A 14688-nucleotide genomic window follows, 5' to 3' on the forward strand; every position below is an offset into this window, starting at 1 on the left:
TTAAAAAAGAGCAATTGTTTATTAGGCTGAGGAAAGTTTAAACTCTTTCTTTAGTCTCTTTGATCTCAAATTGATCTCTGTTCAAGTCATGATTGTGAAGTAATTAAATAAAATGAAAACATTATAGGTGTGAAATTATTAAAACAAATGAGGAAGTAGTTATAATAAAGAAGCCAATATACTGAAGAATTCTGATGAACTACTTCAAACTGAATTTCCTAACAATGTAGTAAATGTGATAAAACCAAACCAGCCTTCATGATGTAGTTAAATTAAATCAAGCAGCAGCAGCTGTTATCCATCTAAACTTTATGTCTGCATTTTACAGATGGGTTCATTTATTATTTCCTTTAATTTTCAAATACAGTCCAAACAAATTTCATCCCAGTAAATATTACTGTTTGAGTCTTTTAATCTACAGTATACGATCATGCATGTACAGTGAAAAAGTAATCAAATAATAAATACTTTGCTTACTTCTAATATGAAGAAGTATGAATTTTTGAGGACCTGTAAACCATGTTTTAACTTTTAATGCCTGCATTATAATAACCATCCATCCATTGAAAATGCTGAACCACTTTTTAGGGTTACAGCATATTTAAGTAACTAGATAAGCAGAAATATCATTACTTACCAGAAAAATAACTGCAGGTAATGGTGTATGTTTTCGGATATGAACCATGGACAACAGTTCAGGTAAGTGACCCTCACGAGAAGCAGCATAAAACATCCTAAGCAAAATTTTAGAAATAAAATATACACTTTTGTTTATTGAAACAAAATTAAGATTTTATAAATTCAATTAAATTTCTACTCAGTAGAATATAAGTTTTAGGAATACCATGTTTTAGGTCACCACAGACCAACTGGATATTTAGAAAAACATAAAAGTGATTTCAATGGGCTTTACAGTCCAAAAATACATAAGACTTACAGTATGTGCTTATGTGTCTAGTGATGTGATTCTTAAAAACACTCCTGTGTGGATTGGGGGAGAGGGGCACTTTTATTTTAATCAATCAGTTAATAATTAACTTCAGTTGTGTGCTAAGCCGATAAAACTTTCTCAGTGATCCATGTTGCATTTTTAATGATAATTCTTAAATGTGAAAAAAAAGGAAAACATTTTTGGGAGAAGATTTAATCATCTGTATCTTGGTCATATAGGCACTTGACTCTCCCATGAACCTGAACTTTATTATTATTGAATGCTTGGCTGATGACATTATTCAAAGCAAAGCATAAGATTAGGATAAAACAGTATAATTACGTAGTTAAATACGGTCTTTACAATTGCATTCTGATTCTGATTTACAATTGCATTATAATATTTGACATCTTTCACTATTTGCACTTATTTTTATCTGTTTTATGCTTTATCTCTGGAAAATTCATTACTGTAACTATTATGTGACTTGTCCTGCGGTGGGTTGGCACCCTGCCCGGGATTGGTTCCTGCCTTGTGCCCTGTGTTGGCTGGGATTGGATTCAGCGGGTTGGAAAATGGATGGATGGATGGATATTATGTGACTTCTTGTTATTTTTGGTTTAGTTATTATTTTTAAGCTGTTACATTCTTAAATTTGTGTTTCATATTTAATTTATGGCAGGACCATTTAGTTTACTTGGAGACACAATCATCTTGGGCCCTTTTGTGGTTAGAAGTGGTCATTTGTTACTACTACATGTTAGCTGGAAGTGATGTAATTAGTCCAGAACTAAGATGTTAGCAGGCTACCACCATTGTAGAAATTCTAAAAATCGTGTGGGTAGTAGCTAGTCTCAAATAAACACTGGGAAGTTGAGATTTCTTGCTTGTTTTTTGATGATGATTTTTGTTGACATATTGCATTTTGGTGAAGTGATCTGACTGACCATTTTGACTTTAGAAGGAATTTTTTTCCGATTTTTATCTCCTTGTTTATAACCTTTGCTGCTTTTTGCCTGCCATTCTTCATATTTGCAGAACTAATTGAAGCACAAGTGGGATTATTGATTTGTCATATTTGTTTTGTTTTTAAATTAATAATACGGTGAAATATTGTGCTTTTAGGTGAATACTGTAGAAAAACATAACATCTAAACTCTCACATTAAACTCACCTGTCTATATCATTTCTGGATAATGATTATCCTACTATATTTTATTCTGCACACAGTATGTACAGTTACTACAATGCTACATTCAGTACTGTAGTTTATAAGGTCATTATTGCCAAATTTACAGAATACAGTGAAATTCTTATATGCTTGTGCTAATCAACATGATACATGACTCTGTATAATAATAATAATAATAATAATAATAATAATTCATTACATTTATATAGTGCTTTTCTCAGTACTCAAAGCGTATCTATAAAGTTACTTATTACTAAAGTTGAACATTCTTGCAAAGTAGCTTTTAATCCTATATTTTACAAAACACATTTCACTTCTAAGGTTTAGTCTTTTCTTCTTATCTCTCTACTTTTATTTTTTTTATGTATTTATTTTTTATGTTATTTTTTATTTTATTGATTTTACTAAAATCAAATAACATTCCATACAAATAAATCAAGTTTTACAAAAATAGGTTTGAAATAAATCAACCCCCACCCCGAGAAAGAGAACTAGGCCAGCAGTGTAAAACTTTAAGCTAGTAAAAATAAGTAAATAGATAAGTTAATCAATGAATAAAGATAAATGGAGTAAAAGAGGGAAGAGAACCTGCTTCCTCAATTTAAATGCTAATTCTAAAATGTTACTGATTAGATCCTGCCAGGTTTTAAAAAAGTTTTGTACAGATCCTCAAAGTGAGAATTTGATTTTTTCCAATTTCAAATAGTACAGTATATAAGATCAGTTACCCACTGACTTAGAATAGGAAAGTTAAGATTCTTCCAGTTGAGCAAGATAAGTCTATGTGCCAATTGTGTAGTAAAGGCAATTACAGTTTTTTCATTGTTCTTCTCCACCTTAAGATCCCCTGGAAGTACAACAAACACAGCTGTTAATGGGTTAGGAGAGATTGTGACTTCTGAGGCTGTCTGAAAGGCATTTAAAGATTTTGGTCCAGAATAATGTTAATTTGGTGCATGCCAAAAACATGTGGCCCAGTGAGGCTGGAACTTGATTGCAGCATTCACAGGTTGGATCTTGCCCTGGAAACATTTTGGACAATTTTAAGCTCGATATATAATTTTGAGTTGAATAATTCTATGCTTTGTGCATATGGAGCTCAAGTGAATTTTGTGCATTGCTACATTCCAGTCCTTTTCTGAGCTGTTGAGTGACAGATCTTTTTTACCACTGTACTCTTGGATCTTTGAAAGGGAGAGACTGTGAAATGGTTTTATATATTACGGAAATGCTGTCTGAGTCTTCAAGACTGATCAATATTTTTTCCGGCGTACATGTAGGTGGGAGGCAAGGAAAATTGGGCAGGTTCTATTTAACAAAGTTTCCAATTGAAGGTAGTGAAAGAAATGTGTTGCAGGAAAGTTAAATTTGGAGTGTAATTGCACGTAGGATGCAAAGATGTTGTCTATGTACAGATCTCTAAGTGATTAATCTTTGAAACTTTGAAAACTGTGTACATTTGAGAGGGTGGAAAAAGGTGGTTCACATGCAGAGTTGCCACAGATAAAAGCTTCTCTATCTTAAAATACTTCCTAGTTTGGTTCCATATTCTGAGTGAGTGAAGCAGAATTGGGTTGTTGGTATATTGGCGATAACTTGTATTTATTTGGGTACAAAGCATGAATATAAAGAAGTACTGCAGGATTTTATTTCTATTGCGGACCAAGCCTGTGTCTGTTCATCTATTTGTGTCCATATCCAGGTTTATATAGCTTGTATATTTGCTGCCCAGTAATAAAACTGAAGGTTAGGTAGAGCCATGCCACCTTCCGCCTTAGGACTTTGTAGAGTCGCCCTTTGGATACGTGGATGTTTTGAATTCCATATAAATGAGGTTATGGTTCAATCTAATTTCTATAAAAAATGATTTATTGATGTATATTGGAATGTTTTGAAATAAAAAGAGAAGCTTAGGAAGGATATTCATCTTAAAAATGTTAATTCTTCCAGCTAAAGTGAGATGAAGGGTTGACCATCTATGCAAGTCTTGCTTAATTTTCTCCATACAGACAGCAAAGTTTTGTTGATAAAGAGCTTTATGTTTACTTGTGATGTTTACCCCTAGGTATTTAAATTGATCTGCGATGATAAAAGGGAAGATGTGCAATCTAATATTGTATGCTTGAGAATTCACTGTAAAGAGAACGTTTATTCAAAGTAATTCTGAGACCAGAAATCTTTTGAAATTCTGTTAAGTGCTGTTAGGACTCCAGGCACAGTATTTTGTGGATCTGAAATATTCAGTACCTTATCATCTGCATATACAGAAATTTTCTGTTCAAGTCCTTCTCTAATAATCCTCTTCTGGATTGGTATACAGTGATCCCTCGCTATATCGCGCTTCGCCTTTCGCGGCTTCACTCCATCGCGGATTTTATATGTAAGCATATTTAAATATATATCGCGGATTTTTTGCTGGTTCGCAGATTTCTGTGGACAATGGGTCTTTTAATTTCTGGTACATGCTTCCTCAGTTGGTTTGCCCAGTTGATTTCATACAAGGGACGCTATTGGCAGATGGCTGAGAAGCTACCCAACTTACTTTTCTCTCTCTCTTGCGCTGACTATCTGTGATCCTGACGTAGGGGGTGTGAGCAGGGGGGCTGTTCGCACACCTAGACGATACGGACGCTCGTCTAAAAATGCTGAAAGATTATCTTCACGTTGCTATCTTTTGTGCAGCTGCTTCCTGAAATGACATGCTGCAAGGTGCTTCGCATACTTAAAAGCTCGAAGGGCACGTATTGATTTTTGATTGAAAAACAAACTTTGTCTCTCTCTCTCTTTGTCTGCTCCTGATGGAGGGGGTGTGAGCTTCCGCCTTCAACAGCTTTGTGCCGCGGTGCTTCGCATACTTAAAAGCAAACAGCCCTATTGATTTGTTTGCTTTTCTCTATCTATGTGACATTCTGTGCTCCTGACAAGCACTCCTTTGAAGAGGAAGATATGTTTGCATTCTTTTAATTGTGAGACGGAACTGTCATCTCTGTCTTGTCATGGAGCACAGTTTAAACTTTTGAAAAAGAGACAAATGTTTGTTTACAGTGTTTGAATAACGTTCCTGTCTCTCTACAACCTCCTGTGTTTCTGCGCAAATCTGTGACCCAAGCATGACAATATAAAAATAACCATATAAACATATGGTTTCTACTTCGCGGATTTTCTTATTTCGCGGGTGGCTCTGGAACGCAACCCCCGCGATGGAGGAGGGATTACTGTACAGTAGTTTGATCCATGTACAAATGTTCGGGCCAAACACAAATTTCTCCAATGTAGTGAAAAGGTAGTTCCATTCAACCATATCAAATGCTTTTTTTGCATCCAATGAATATAATATCTCTGGGGTGTTTGACTTTGTGGGTGAATATATTGCATTAAACGGGCATTGAAGATTGGAAGCTAAGAATCTGCTTTTAATAAATCCAGTTTGGTCTTGTGATATTACTGAAGGGAGCACTTTCTCCATCCTTCTAGCTAGGACTTTGGAGAGAATCTTAACATCATTATTCTGAAGTGAAATTGGTCTGTATGATGCACATTATAATAAGTTCTTATTTTGTTTACTAAAGATGGTAATTAATGCTTGCCGAAAAGTTTGAGGTAGAATTTTTTTTGTCTCTAGCTTTTGTAAAAGTTACTAATAAAAGGGGAGCTAGCTGAGTTGAGAATTTTTTATAAAATTCGGCTGCTTTTCCACTTTGAAGTGAGTTTACAGCATCTAGTAATTCTGATAGTGCCAGAGGTTTATGCAATTCCTCTGCACTAAGAGTATCTATTTGTGGTATCTGTAATGTATCCAGAAATGCAATAGATTGTGTCTTGTCTTCTTTAAACTCAGTAGAATATAAGGATTTATAGGGGTCTCTAAATGTGTGCATTATATTTTTATGGTCAATGATTCTGTGTCTGTTTGTGTTGGTGATTGCTAAAATTGCATTGCGAACTTCTTGCTTGTGGATTTGTTAACCTTTTATTAGCTTTCTCTCCATGTTCATTATAATGATGTCTTGATTTAAAAATGAGTTGTTCAGTTTCTTTAGTTGTTAAGAGGTTGAGTTCTGAATGCAGAGCCTGCCTTTTCCTATGAAGCACCTCACTTGGACATCTTGCATGTTCTTGATCTAATCTAGTAATTTCGCTGATACCTTCTTGGTTTCCCGTTTATTTCTGTGGGAAAGATATGAGATAATCTATCCTCTTAAAAAAGCCTTCAGTGTTTCCCAGAGTATTCCTGCAGAAACCTCTGAGGATGTATTTGTGTCTAAAAAATATTGATTTGTTTGGATATAAATTCTGTATAGTTCTTGTAGGCTAGTAAAGGTGGATTAAGATACCATCTGCAAGATGAGTATGTGGGGCATAATGATTTTAGCTCCAAAATCAAAGGCAAATGATCAGAAATAACAATAGTGTTGTACCAACATGATTTAATCATAGGCAAGAGATTGTTATCTACAAAGAAATTATCAATTCTTGAGTAGCAATGATGCACTGGTAAGGAGAAGGAATATGCTCTTGAGTTTGGGTTTAGAAATCTCCAGGCGTGCACCAAATTAACATAATTTTGGACCAAAAACTTTAAATGCCTTTCAGACAGCCTTGGTGTCACAATCCCTCCTAATCCACTAACAGCTGTGTTTGGTGTACTTCGAGATGGGCTTAAAGTGGAGAAGGACAAACAAACTGTAATTGCCTTTACTACACTATTGGCAAGTAGACTTATCTTGCTCAATTGGAAGAATCCTAACTCTCCTATTCTAAGACAGTGGGTAACTGATGTTATATACAATTTAAAACTGGAAAAAATCAAATTCACACTTAGAGGATCTGTACAAAACTTTTTAAAAACTTGGCAGGATCTAATCAGTAACATTTTAGAATAAACATTTACATTGAGGAAACAGGTTCTCTCCCCTCTTTTACTCCATTTACCTTTATTCATGTATTAATTTATCTATTCACTTGCTTTACTAGCATAAAATGTTATACTACTGGCCTAGCTCTCTTTTTCAGGGGTGGGGGTTGATTTGTTTAGAACCTTTTTTTGTTATTTATTTATTTATTTTTTGTAAAACTTGAGTTATGTGTATGGAATGTTAAATTTTATTATATTCTAATAAAATCAATACAATTTTTTAAAAAAGTGTTTAATTTTTTTGAGCAATATATTAAATCTACAACTAATTGCCAGATACTTATTCATTGAAAGTGATGACACTATGCCAAATACTGTTATTATTAAATGGACTTAAATTTTATACTCAAAAATCAAATTACTAACAGTAGTTATATATGATTGGCTTTGTTGCAGCATGGGCTATTCTACTGTGCATTAAATTTCACTGGAAAAATTAAAATCAAACCATATTAAAGCACTTGCTTTGTATTACAGAAACACATTCTGCTTACCTAGAAACAGCAAATATGCCACCATTCATTGATCCATAGCAAGAAAGAGAAACAAATATTGGAACAGCTATGGAAAATTTTCCCATTAATTTTGCAGCAAAGCTCTGTAAAAAAAGCACAAACAGAAAAATGTATGCATTATAAGGACTAATTAGGCAATTTAACTTTGCAGCTCCTTTGATGGTGATTTTTGTTGGCATTTTGGATTTTGGTACAGTGAACTGACTGGGCTTTTTGGCTTTTGAAGCTGTTTTTCTCATTTTAAACTCCCCATTACTGTTATGGTGTTACATGTTTTTATGTATTTTATTGTTATTATTGAGTTATTATGCATTTTATTTTTATGTATTGATTCTGTTTCTAATCTCCCTATGCCAGAAGGAAGTCTTAAATGCCTGACTGAAGTCAAGGTTGCCTCCTACCCATATATATTTGATTCTACAATTAGCATCAGTATACCAGCTGTGTTTCTGCAAGCCACACCAAATGTTGTATAAAATAAGTAATAGTATTCCCTCAGTAATTTATTATTAAAATGTTTATAAAAAAATATTGAGTTTTTCTTCTTCAGCATTTTTTCCATTTTCCACCTTGTGTTCAATGTAATTTCTTATCTAGAAGAATATTGCATCTTATGGTAGGGAAAGTTGAGTTCTTGCCATGTAATGCAAGTTCTGTTGGCCCCGCAGTGTTCTCCCTTTACTCATGAGTGTTTGTGCATATTGGGAGTATCTACAAGGCTCAAGCAAGGTAAGCCTTTGACGCCAAGTGCCTGAGAGACCAGTCACTAATGCCTGCATCTCCTTCACCTCCTTGACATCACTTCCAGTTTTGCTTGTTGTATCTGTGTTAAGGAACAATGACACAGGAAAAGAGCATTAAATCAGGAACACACAATCAACAAACACTGCTATGGTGTTACATGTGTATATGTATTGTATTGATATTTTTGAGTTATGTGTTTTGTTTTTTATGTATTGATTCTGCCTCTATGTGTATTGTTCCTTTAAATGTTCTTATGTTTCTTGTTATTTGTTGGTGGAGCCCCAAGAGGTCACTATTCCTGGTTGCTCCCTCTGGCTATATACAGTATGTGAGCTGAGAAGACCTTATTGCTGTCTTTGGAGTTGGTGTTTCTGGTATTTTTATTATTTTTTGCTTTGTTTCAATGTTTCTGATTACTCAACTATGTTTTTTGACTTTTTTGCTGAAGACTTCCTTTTAGCCAACTCTATTTGTGCCTCCTTTTGCTTTGTGGAACTCTACCTTGTGTTTTTCTAAATTTGTTAAATAAGTTGTTCATTTATAAAGATTATTTGTTTGCCCTGTTCATACCAGCCAACATTTTGTGTTGTCCTTCTCCTTGTGGGGATTCTGGCATGAGTTTGAGATATTTATGGTTATTTTGCCAGCTCTTAAAGTCTGGGGCCTGTTCCAGCTGAAGCCAGCAGGTAGTCTTAGGGGCCTAGCCAAAGCCAAGGTTGCATCTACTGGGCAGACCAGGTATGTTTGTGGTCTACTCCCTAGCTTGTTTTTGTAGGGCCAATCTTATTTTGCTGTGGAGAAACTTAAAAATCATTGCATGCACAGACCTGCATGGACAAAGATTAGCATGACACATTGAGAAACTCACAATGGTGCAGTAGAAATAGTCAGCAGAGGATTAAAGACATCCATGACTTTTTTGTTTGGACTCTTTTCATTATTGTACTCTTCATTATATTATATGGAGTACCCAGCCAGTCCCCAAACCTTCACAATATTTTCTTCTGCATCTGCTGTTATGCACCTAAAATCTGGAATAGCCTGCCAATAGGAATTCACCAGGCTAATACAGTGGAGCACTTCAAAAAACTGCTGAAAACACATTACTTTAACATGGCCTTCTCATAACTTCACTGTAATTTAAATCCTGATACTCTGTATATCCAATTCATTATAATAACTATTCATGGTGGCTCTAAAATCTGTACTAACCCCTACTCTCTCTTCTGTTTCCTTTTCCGGTGTCCTTTTGGTGGTGGCTTGCGCCACCACCATCTACTCAAAGCACCATGATGTTCCAACAGTGATGGATTAAAAGCCAGAAGTCTGTATGACCATCATCATCAAGTCCTTCCGTGAGAACCCTAAATACAAAGAGGACTATTTCATTTAGGTTAGGTAGAATGCCCAGAGGGGACTGGGCGGTCTCGTGGCCTGGAATCCCTGCAGATTTTATTTTTTTCTCCAGCCGTCTGGAGTTTTTTTTTTGTTTTTTCTGTCCCCCCTGGCCATCGGACCTTACTCTTTTTCTATGTTAACTAATGTTGTCTTATTTTAATTTCTTATTTTGTCTTTTATTTTTCTTTTCTTCATTATGTAAACCATTTTGAGCTATTTTTTTGTATGAAAATGTGCTATATAAATAAATGTTGTTGTTGTTCTTAATTATTATAGTGTGTGAAATCTGAACTTTCAAGTTTAATAATGGGGCTACAGATCCTTATTCTCTGCTTTAAAATGTAGACCACCTATGCTGCACAAGTGAGATAGAGGTATGAAATGTCCTGTAAAATTTGTTTCCTTAAAGGTAGTCACAATAATTCGAAAAAAGAAGATCAATATCTTTAAGGACAATACATTACAGTGACCATAATGGGCAGACATGGAACCTTTATTTTCACCAACGGCTAACAAGGCCTGTCTGACTGCTTAGAAAAAGCCTACATATGCTTTTAATGGAAAATAAGGCGTCATTATAATGCCCTTATTTCAAAGAAGTTTGGAGTCCTATTGCAGACAGAACAGATATGCAGAAAATCACTTTTTCGATTGCTTGAGGGCCTTGTACTGTCCACAAGGCATTTATTGCGACTACCAGACAACCTCAGAGTCATGTAGTGTGAACAGTGTGAGTGTTCTTTTTGTGTTATTATATTTTGTGTTTTTGACCTCAAAGCCATTCAGTTCTAAACTTGAGTTGTTGTTGTTTACATTTAGGCAATTCATAACCAATACATTATAACAAACCTGGTGGGTGGCAGAGGGAGTGAGAAGGAGGAATGGATTCAGTACTCAGACAACCCTGGATAGGCTATTCTTTCTTCCATGGTGAAAACTGCTGGTCTCACTATGTTTAGCCACCCTTAATTTCATGTCTACATATTAATACTGCCGGCTCTGCCTCACACCACTCACCTAACACTAGTGGCAACACAATCTGCCACCCTTTTTTCAATCTGTGAGCCAATCAAAGAGAGGATTCTACCTGAGATGCACACAGACCAATGGACTTCTGCGGAGAAGTGCTTGCAAAATGCTTATTGTGTGTTGTATGCATGCCCCCTCCCCCCAACACTCTACAATGGTCATTTTATGCTGGCGTCTACAGACAGCTACACCCCTTAGACACCTAAGTAACTCATCTCTCTCAGGTCTGAACAGTGAGTATTACAATGCTTTCCTTGTCAGTGGGAGATTGTGAGGCTCTCTGGTTATGTAACATTTAAATTTATATTGCTGAATTTTGTCCAAATATATCAGTGTCAGAAGATACCACAAAAATCTAATGCCATTTGAGGATTGTAATTGATTAATGCCAATTGAGGATTGTGTAATTGTACTAGCATCCAATTGTTTGTTTGGTTTGTTGGGACATCATTTTCAAAATGAAAATGCAACTGCAGTATAGCAATAAAAAAACATTTAATCCCTTGCATGCAAGTAAAGTTATCTGTTAATCCCTTGCATTTAAATAACCTTATCTGTAATTTCTATAATTACATTTCAAAGAAAGAGTGAAACACTGGTAGCATTCACTTCATATTACATTTTAAAGGTTTACCTTATTCAAAAGAAGTTTTCATAGGTAAAAGGCACACCTAAAATCTACGATAGGTCTGCAATTCATTCTGTGCATGATATTTTAACTGATATGGCGAGCAAACACTTTGTCATGTTAAGATGTCAAACAAAGTGCCAAAGACCGACACAATCATCAGAAAACACTCAGAAAATGCACTTTAAATGTAAATAGAGATGAACAGACAAACTGTCAAAGACATTGATAAAGCTGATCAAGTAGAATTCTTTTAGTTAAATAGTGAATGATATACTGGAGGGCATGAACCATAATTATGGGAAGCTAACTTTTTCTGACCATGTTTCTACTGTCTCTCAATCATGCAGGATCATGCTCAGGGCTGGATTAAGACAAAATCGGGCCTGCTGCTGCAGCGCAAAAAAAGGACTATTTTTTCTCGGCATTGGTGCATGTGCATTCGACACTCACCGTACATGCACAATCAGACCAACCATGGAGCCTTAATTGCTAGCGACGCAACCAGCCAGCCTTTATTGAACATGAATAATAATAACGACGTAGTATCGTAACAACTCGAGAATAACATCAAACTATGTAACATCAACATTCAATAGCAATTGTCTGAACTGTGCACTTAATGCAGAAAACCTAACAATGAAATACACAAAATTTCACAATTCTCTTACGAAACAGAGTAAGAAAAAATGAATTTGCAGAGACATTGGGTCAAAGTGACTCAGTTCAGACTCTTGAGGGTAAAAATTTGTCCACGATTTAAATTTCATAATAGACCAGAATCCTGTCGAGGATTTAAAAAATTCTAAACATGCATGCTGTGCCCGCTGGCCGGCTTTTAGTTTTACCTTTACAGATAACCATTTAAATAGCCATCAATTTTTACTGTACAACTAACTTTCAAGGTGAAAAATTTACTACGTGGCACTTACCGAACAATAATAAAGTGGCAAGAGTCCCCAAGATATTGCAAAAAACACAACTAAATTACTAAGTAAACTGTTTAACTTAAAATTGATAGCATTAACTTGAAATCTTCAGTTAACAATAAACACAACAACGTTATTGTTACGTCACAGCGCAAAGAACAATAGTAACTGTATAATAAGTAACGCTGTGTCTAGGCGTTCGAAAGTCGGACTCCAAATTTCATTCTAAGAATTATTTTGAGGTTAATATAGCAAAGAAAAACTGTTCAGCTTCTGGAAAATTCTTGTCTGTTTTCATCTGGGCCTATTTCAGGAATGGGCCTAATGCTGAGGCATCAATAGCACCCACCTTAATCCGGCCATGATCATGCTATATAATATCTGCAAGAACAGACCTTATCTGACAGAGTTTGTAGCATAACTTCTGGTCCAGGCTCTGTTCTTGTCACATCTGGACTACTGCAACTCTCTTCTGGCAGGAGTACCTGCATGTGCTATCAAGCAGATGATCCAGAATGCAGCAGCCCATCTTATATTTAACCAGCCGAGATGGGCACATGTCACTCCTCTCTTCAGGTCACTACATTGTCTCCCAGTAGCAGCACACATTAAGTTCAAATCCCTGATGCTTGCCTACAGAGTAGTGAATGGGTCAGCACCTGAGTATATGGAGACACTGGTGAAGCCCTATACTCCTTCTTGCGCACTCAGATCTACCAGTGAACAGCATCTGGTGATGCTGCCTCTGCGTGGTATCAAGTCTGAATCCAGACTCTTTTCCTGTGTAGTTCCCAGTTGGTGGAATAGGTGCCTCCATCCATACTGCTGACTCCTTCAACGTATTTATGAAGCAATTGAAGACTCTGTTCTGTGAATATTTTTCTAATAGTCTAAAGAAAAAAAAACCCTATGTTCTGTGATCTTTTACATTGTTGGTTAATTTGTTAGTTAAGTTTAGTTGATTTATTGATTATAATCTATTATTGTATATTATTAATTATTACATCTTTTTACCTGCAGCAATAAACTTTGTTTACCTGTCATATTACACTTGCTGAACAAACAGGCCCTAGCCTAATATTTCTCAGTTATGTTTACCTCTGTTGTAAGTCGCTTTAGATAAAAGTGTCTGCCAAGCAAATACAGTACATGTAAATGAAAAAATAAAATCAATTTATATTTTCACGATGCAACTGAAGAACAGTTACTAGTTAGAACCAAAAAAGAAACGTTAAGAAAAACAGAGACTCTCACTGCATGTGGTTTTCTCTTATGTGTCATTTTTGTCATAAAATTCATACCTGAGTGACTGAGAATGATATATAATCCCTGTGGTCTGACAATTCAAATTATCTTAGAAAGAACAGCAAGAGAGAACAATTACATCCTGGATTTAAAATGACAGTGATGTTAGTCCAATGGTGCACAGAATGCCAAACTCAGAGAACATCTATTTGTGCAACAAAGACAAATATCACGGTGCCAAAATATTCTGATTTTCAGACATTTGATGCAAGAATAGATTTAAATTATTTAAAACATTTCTTAACTGAAAGTACTACTTTTGTTCTCTCATGCTAAGGAGGTTCTGCCTAGTAGATATGCCCCTTTTAAAACATTTATCTGAGATTTATCATGCAATGGTAAAAATTTTGGCCCTGTCCTAAATATATATTTAAAAAAAGAGCCTTAAACACAGATGGCTATATATCTTTTCTTCATGGATTCCTGCATATTGAGTAGATGAGTATTATGCAATCAAAGATAAAAAATAATTTGTAAATACAAGATACTGAGCTTATGGTGTTCACAGATTTATTCAATATGTGCACAAATTGTATCCTTTGTTCTCAGCTGCAAGTGATCACTAAAAGCTGTCTATTTCTCCACTACCACCCAGAGAGGTTAACAGACACAGTGTGTTTATATGTACACACATGACTGGGTTAAGGTGAATAACCCAGAAACCTGGCTTCTTAAAAATCTGCATTTATATGCATAAGTAATATTTTTAAAGTTTCCTTTGCTTAAATTCACCAACGTCATTAAATCACACAAAAAAGAGTTAACATCGTCATCGGCCACTGTGAATCTGAAAACAAGCATGAAGACTGTGATAATTTTTTTAAGCTTTGTAAGTATGTTTAGTCAAACTGACACTCTATTAATATGTTTTTGTTACTAGATTGTATGCAGCAGTATTTTCTGCTTGGCTGTGCAATGTGTGCATCTTCCATTATTCTCAAGGCTACAGGGATATTCATGATGCAGGTGTTTTTACTTTCTGTATAACAAGTATTGTGTGAAGTTACTTGTCTCTCTATTATAAAAAGAAATCCTGTCCCCCATATCATAGTCTATGATATGTGATCTTCTCGGAAGATAATTTAAAGACCCGCGAGACGAA

At 35.3% G+C, this 14688-nt stretch overlaps 1 protein-coding gene across 1 annotated transcript in view; it reads right to left on the minus strand.

Moving 5' to 3' along the window:
• Window positions 1-14688, minus strand: part of slc7a11 (solute carrier family 7 member 11) — a 119983-nt gene that overhangs the window by 12379 nt on the left and 92916 nt on the right. The window contains exons 8-9 of the mRNA XM_051928244.1: window positions 7533-7636; window positions 638-734 (exon numbers count right to left, since the gene is read on the minus strand). Coding sequence (XP_051784204.1) covers window positions 638-734; window positions 7533-7636 — 201 coding nt within the window. The remainder of the gene's footprint in view (window positions 1-637; window positions 735-7532; window positions 7637-14688) is intronic.

This window comes from Erpetoichthys calabaricus, chromosome 5, assembly GCF_900747795.2.
Source record: "Erpetoichthys calabaricus chromosome 5, fErpCal1.3, whole genome shotgun sequence".
Taxonomy (NCBI): domain Eukaryota; kingdom Metazoa; phylum Chordata; class Cladistia; order Polypteriformes; family Polypteridae; genus Erpetoichthys; species Erpetoichthys calabaricus.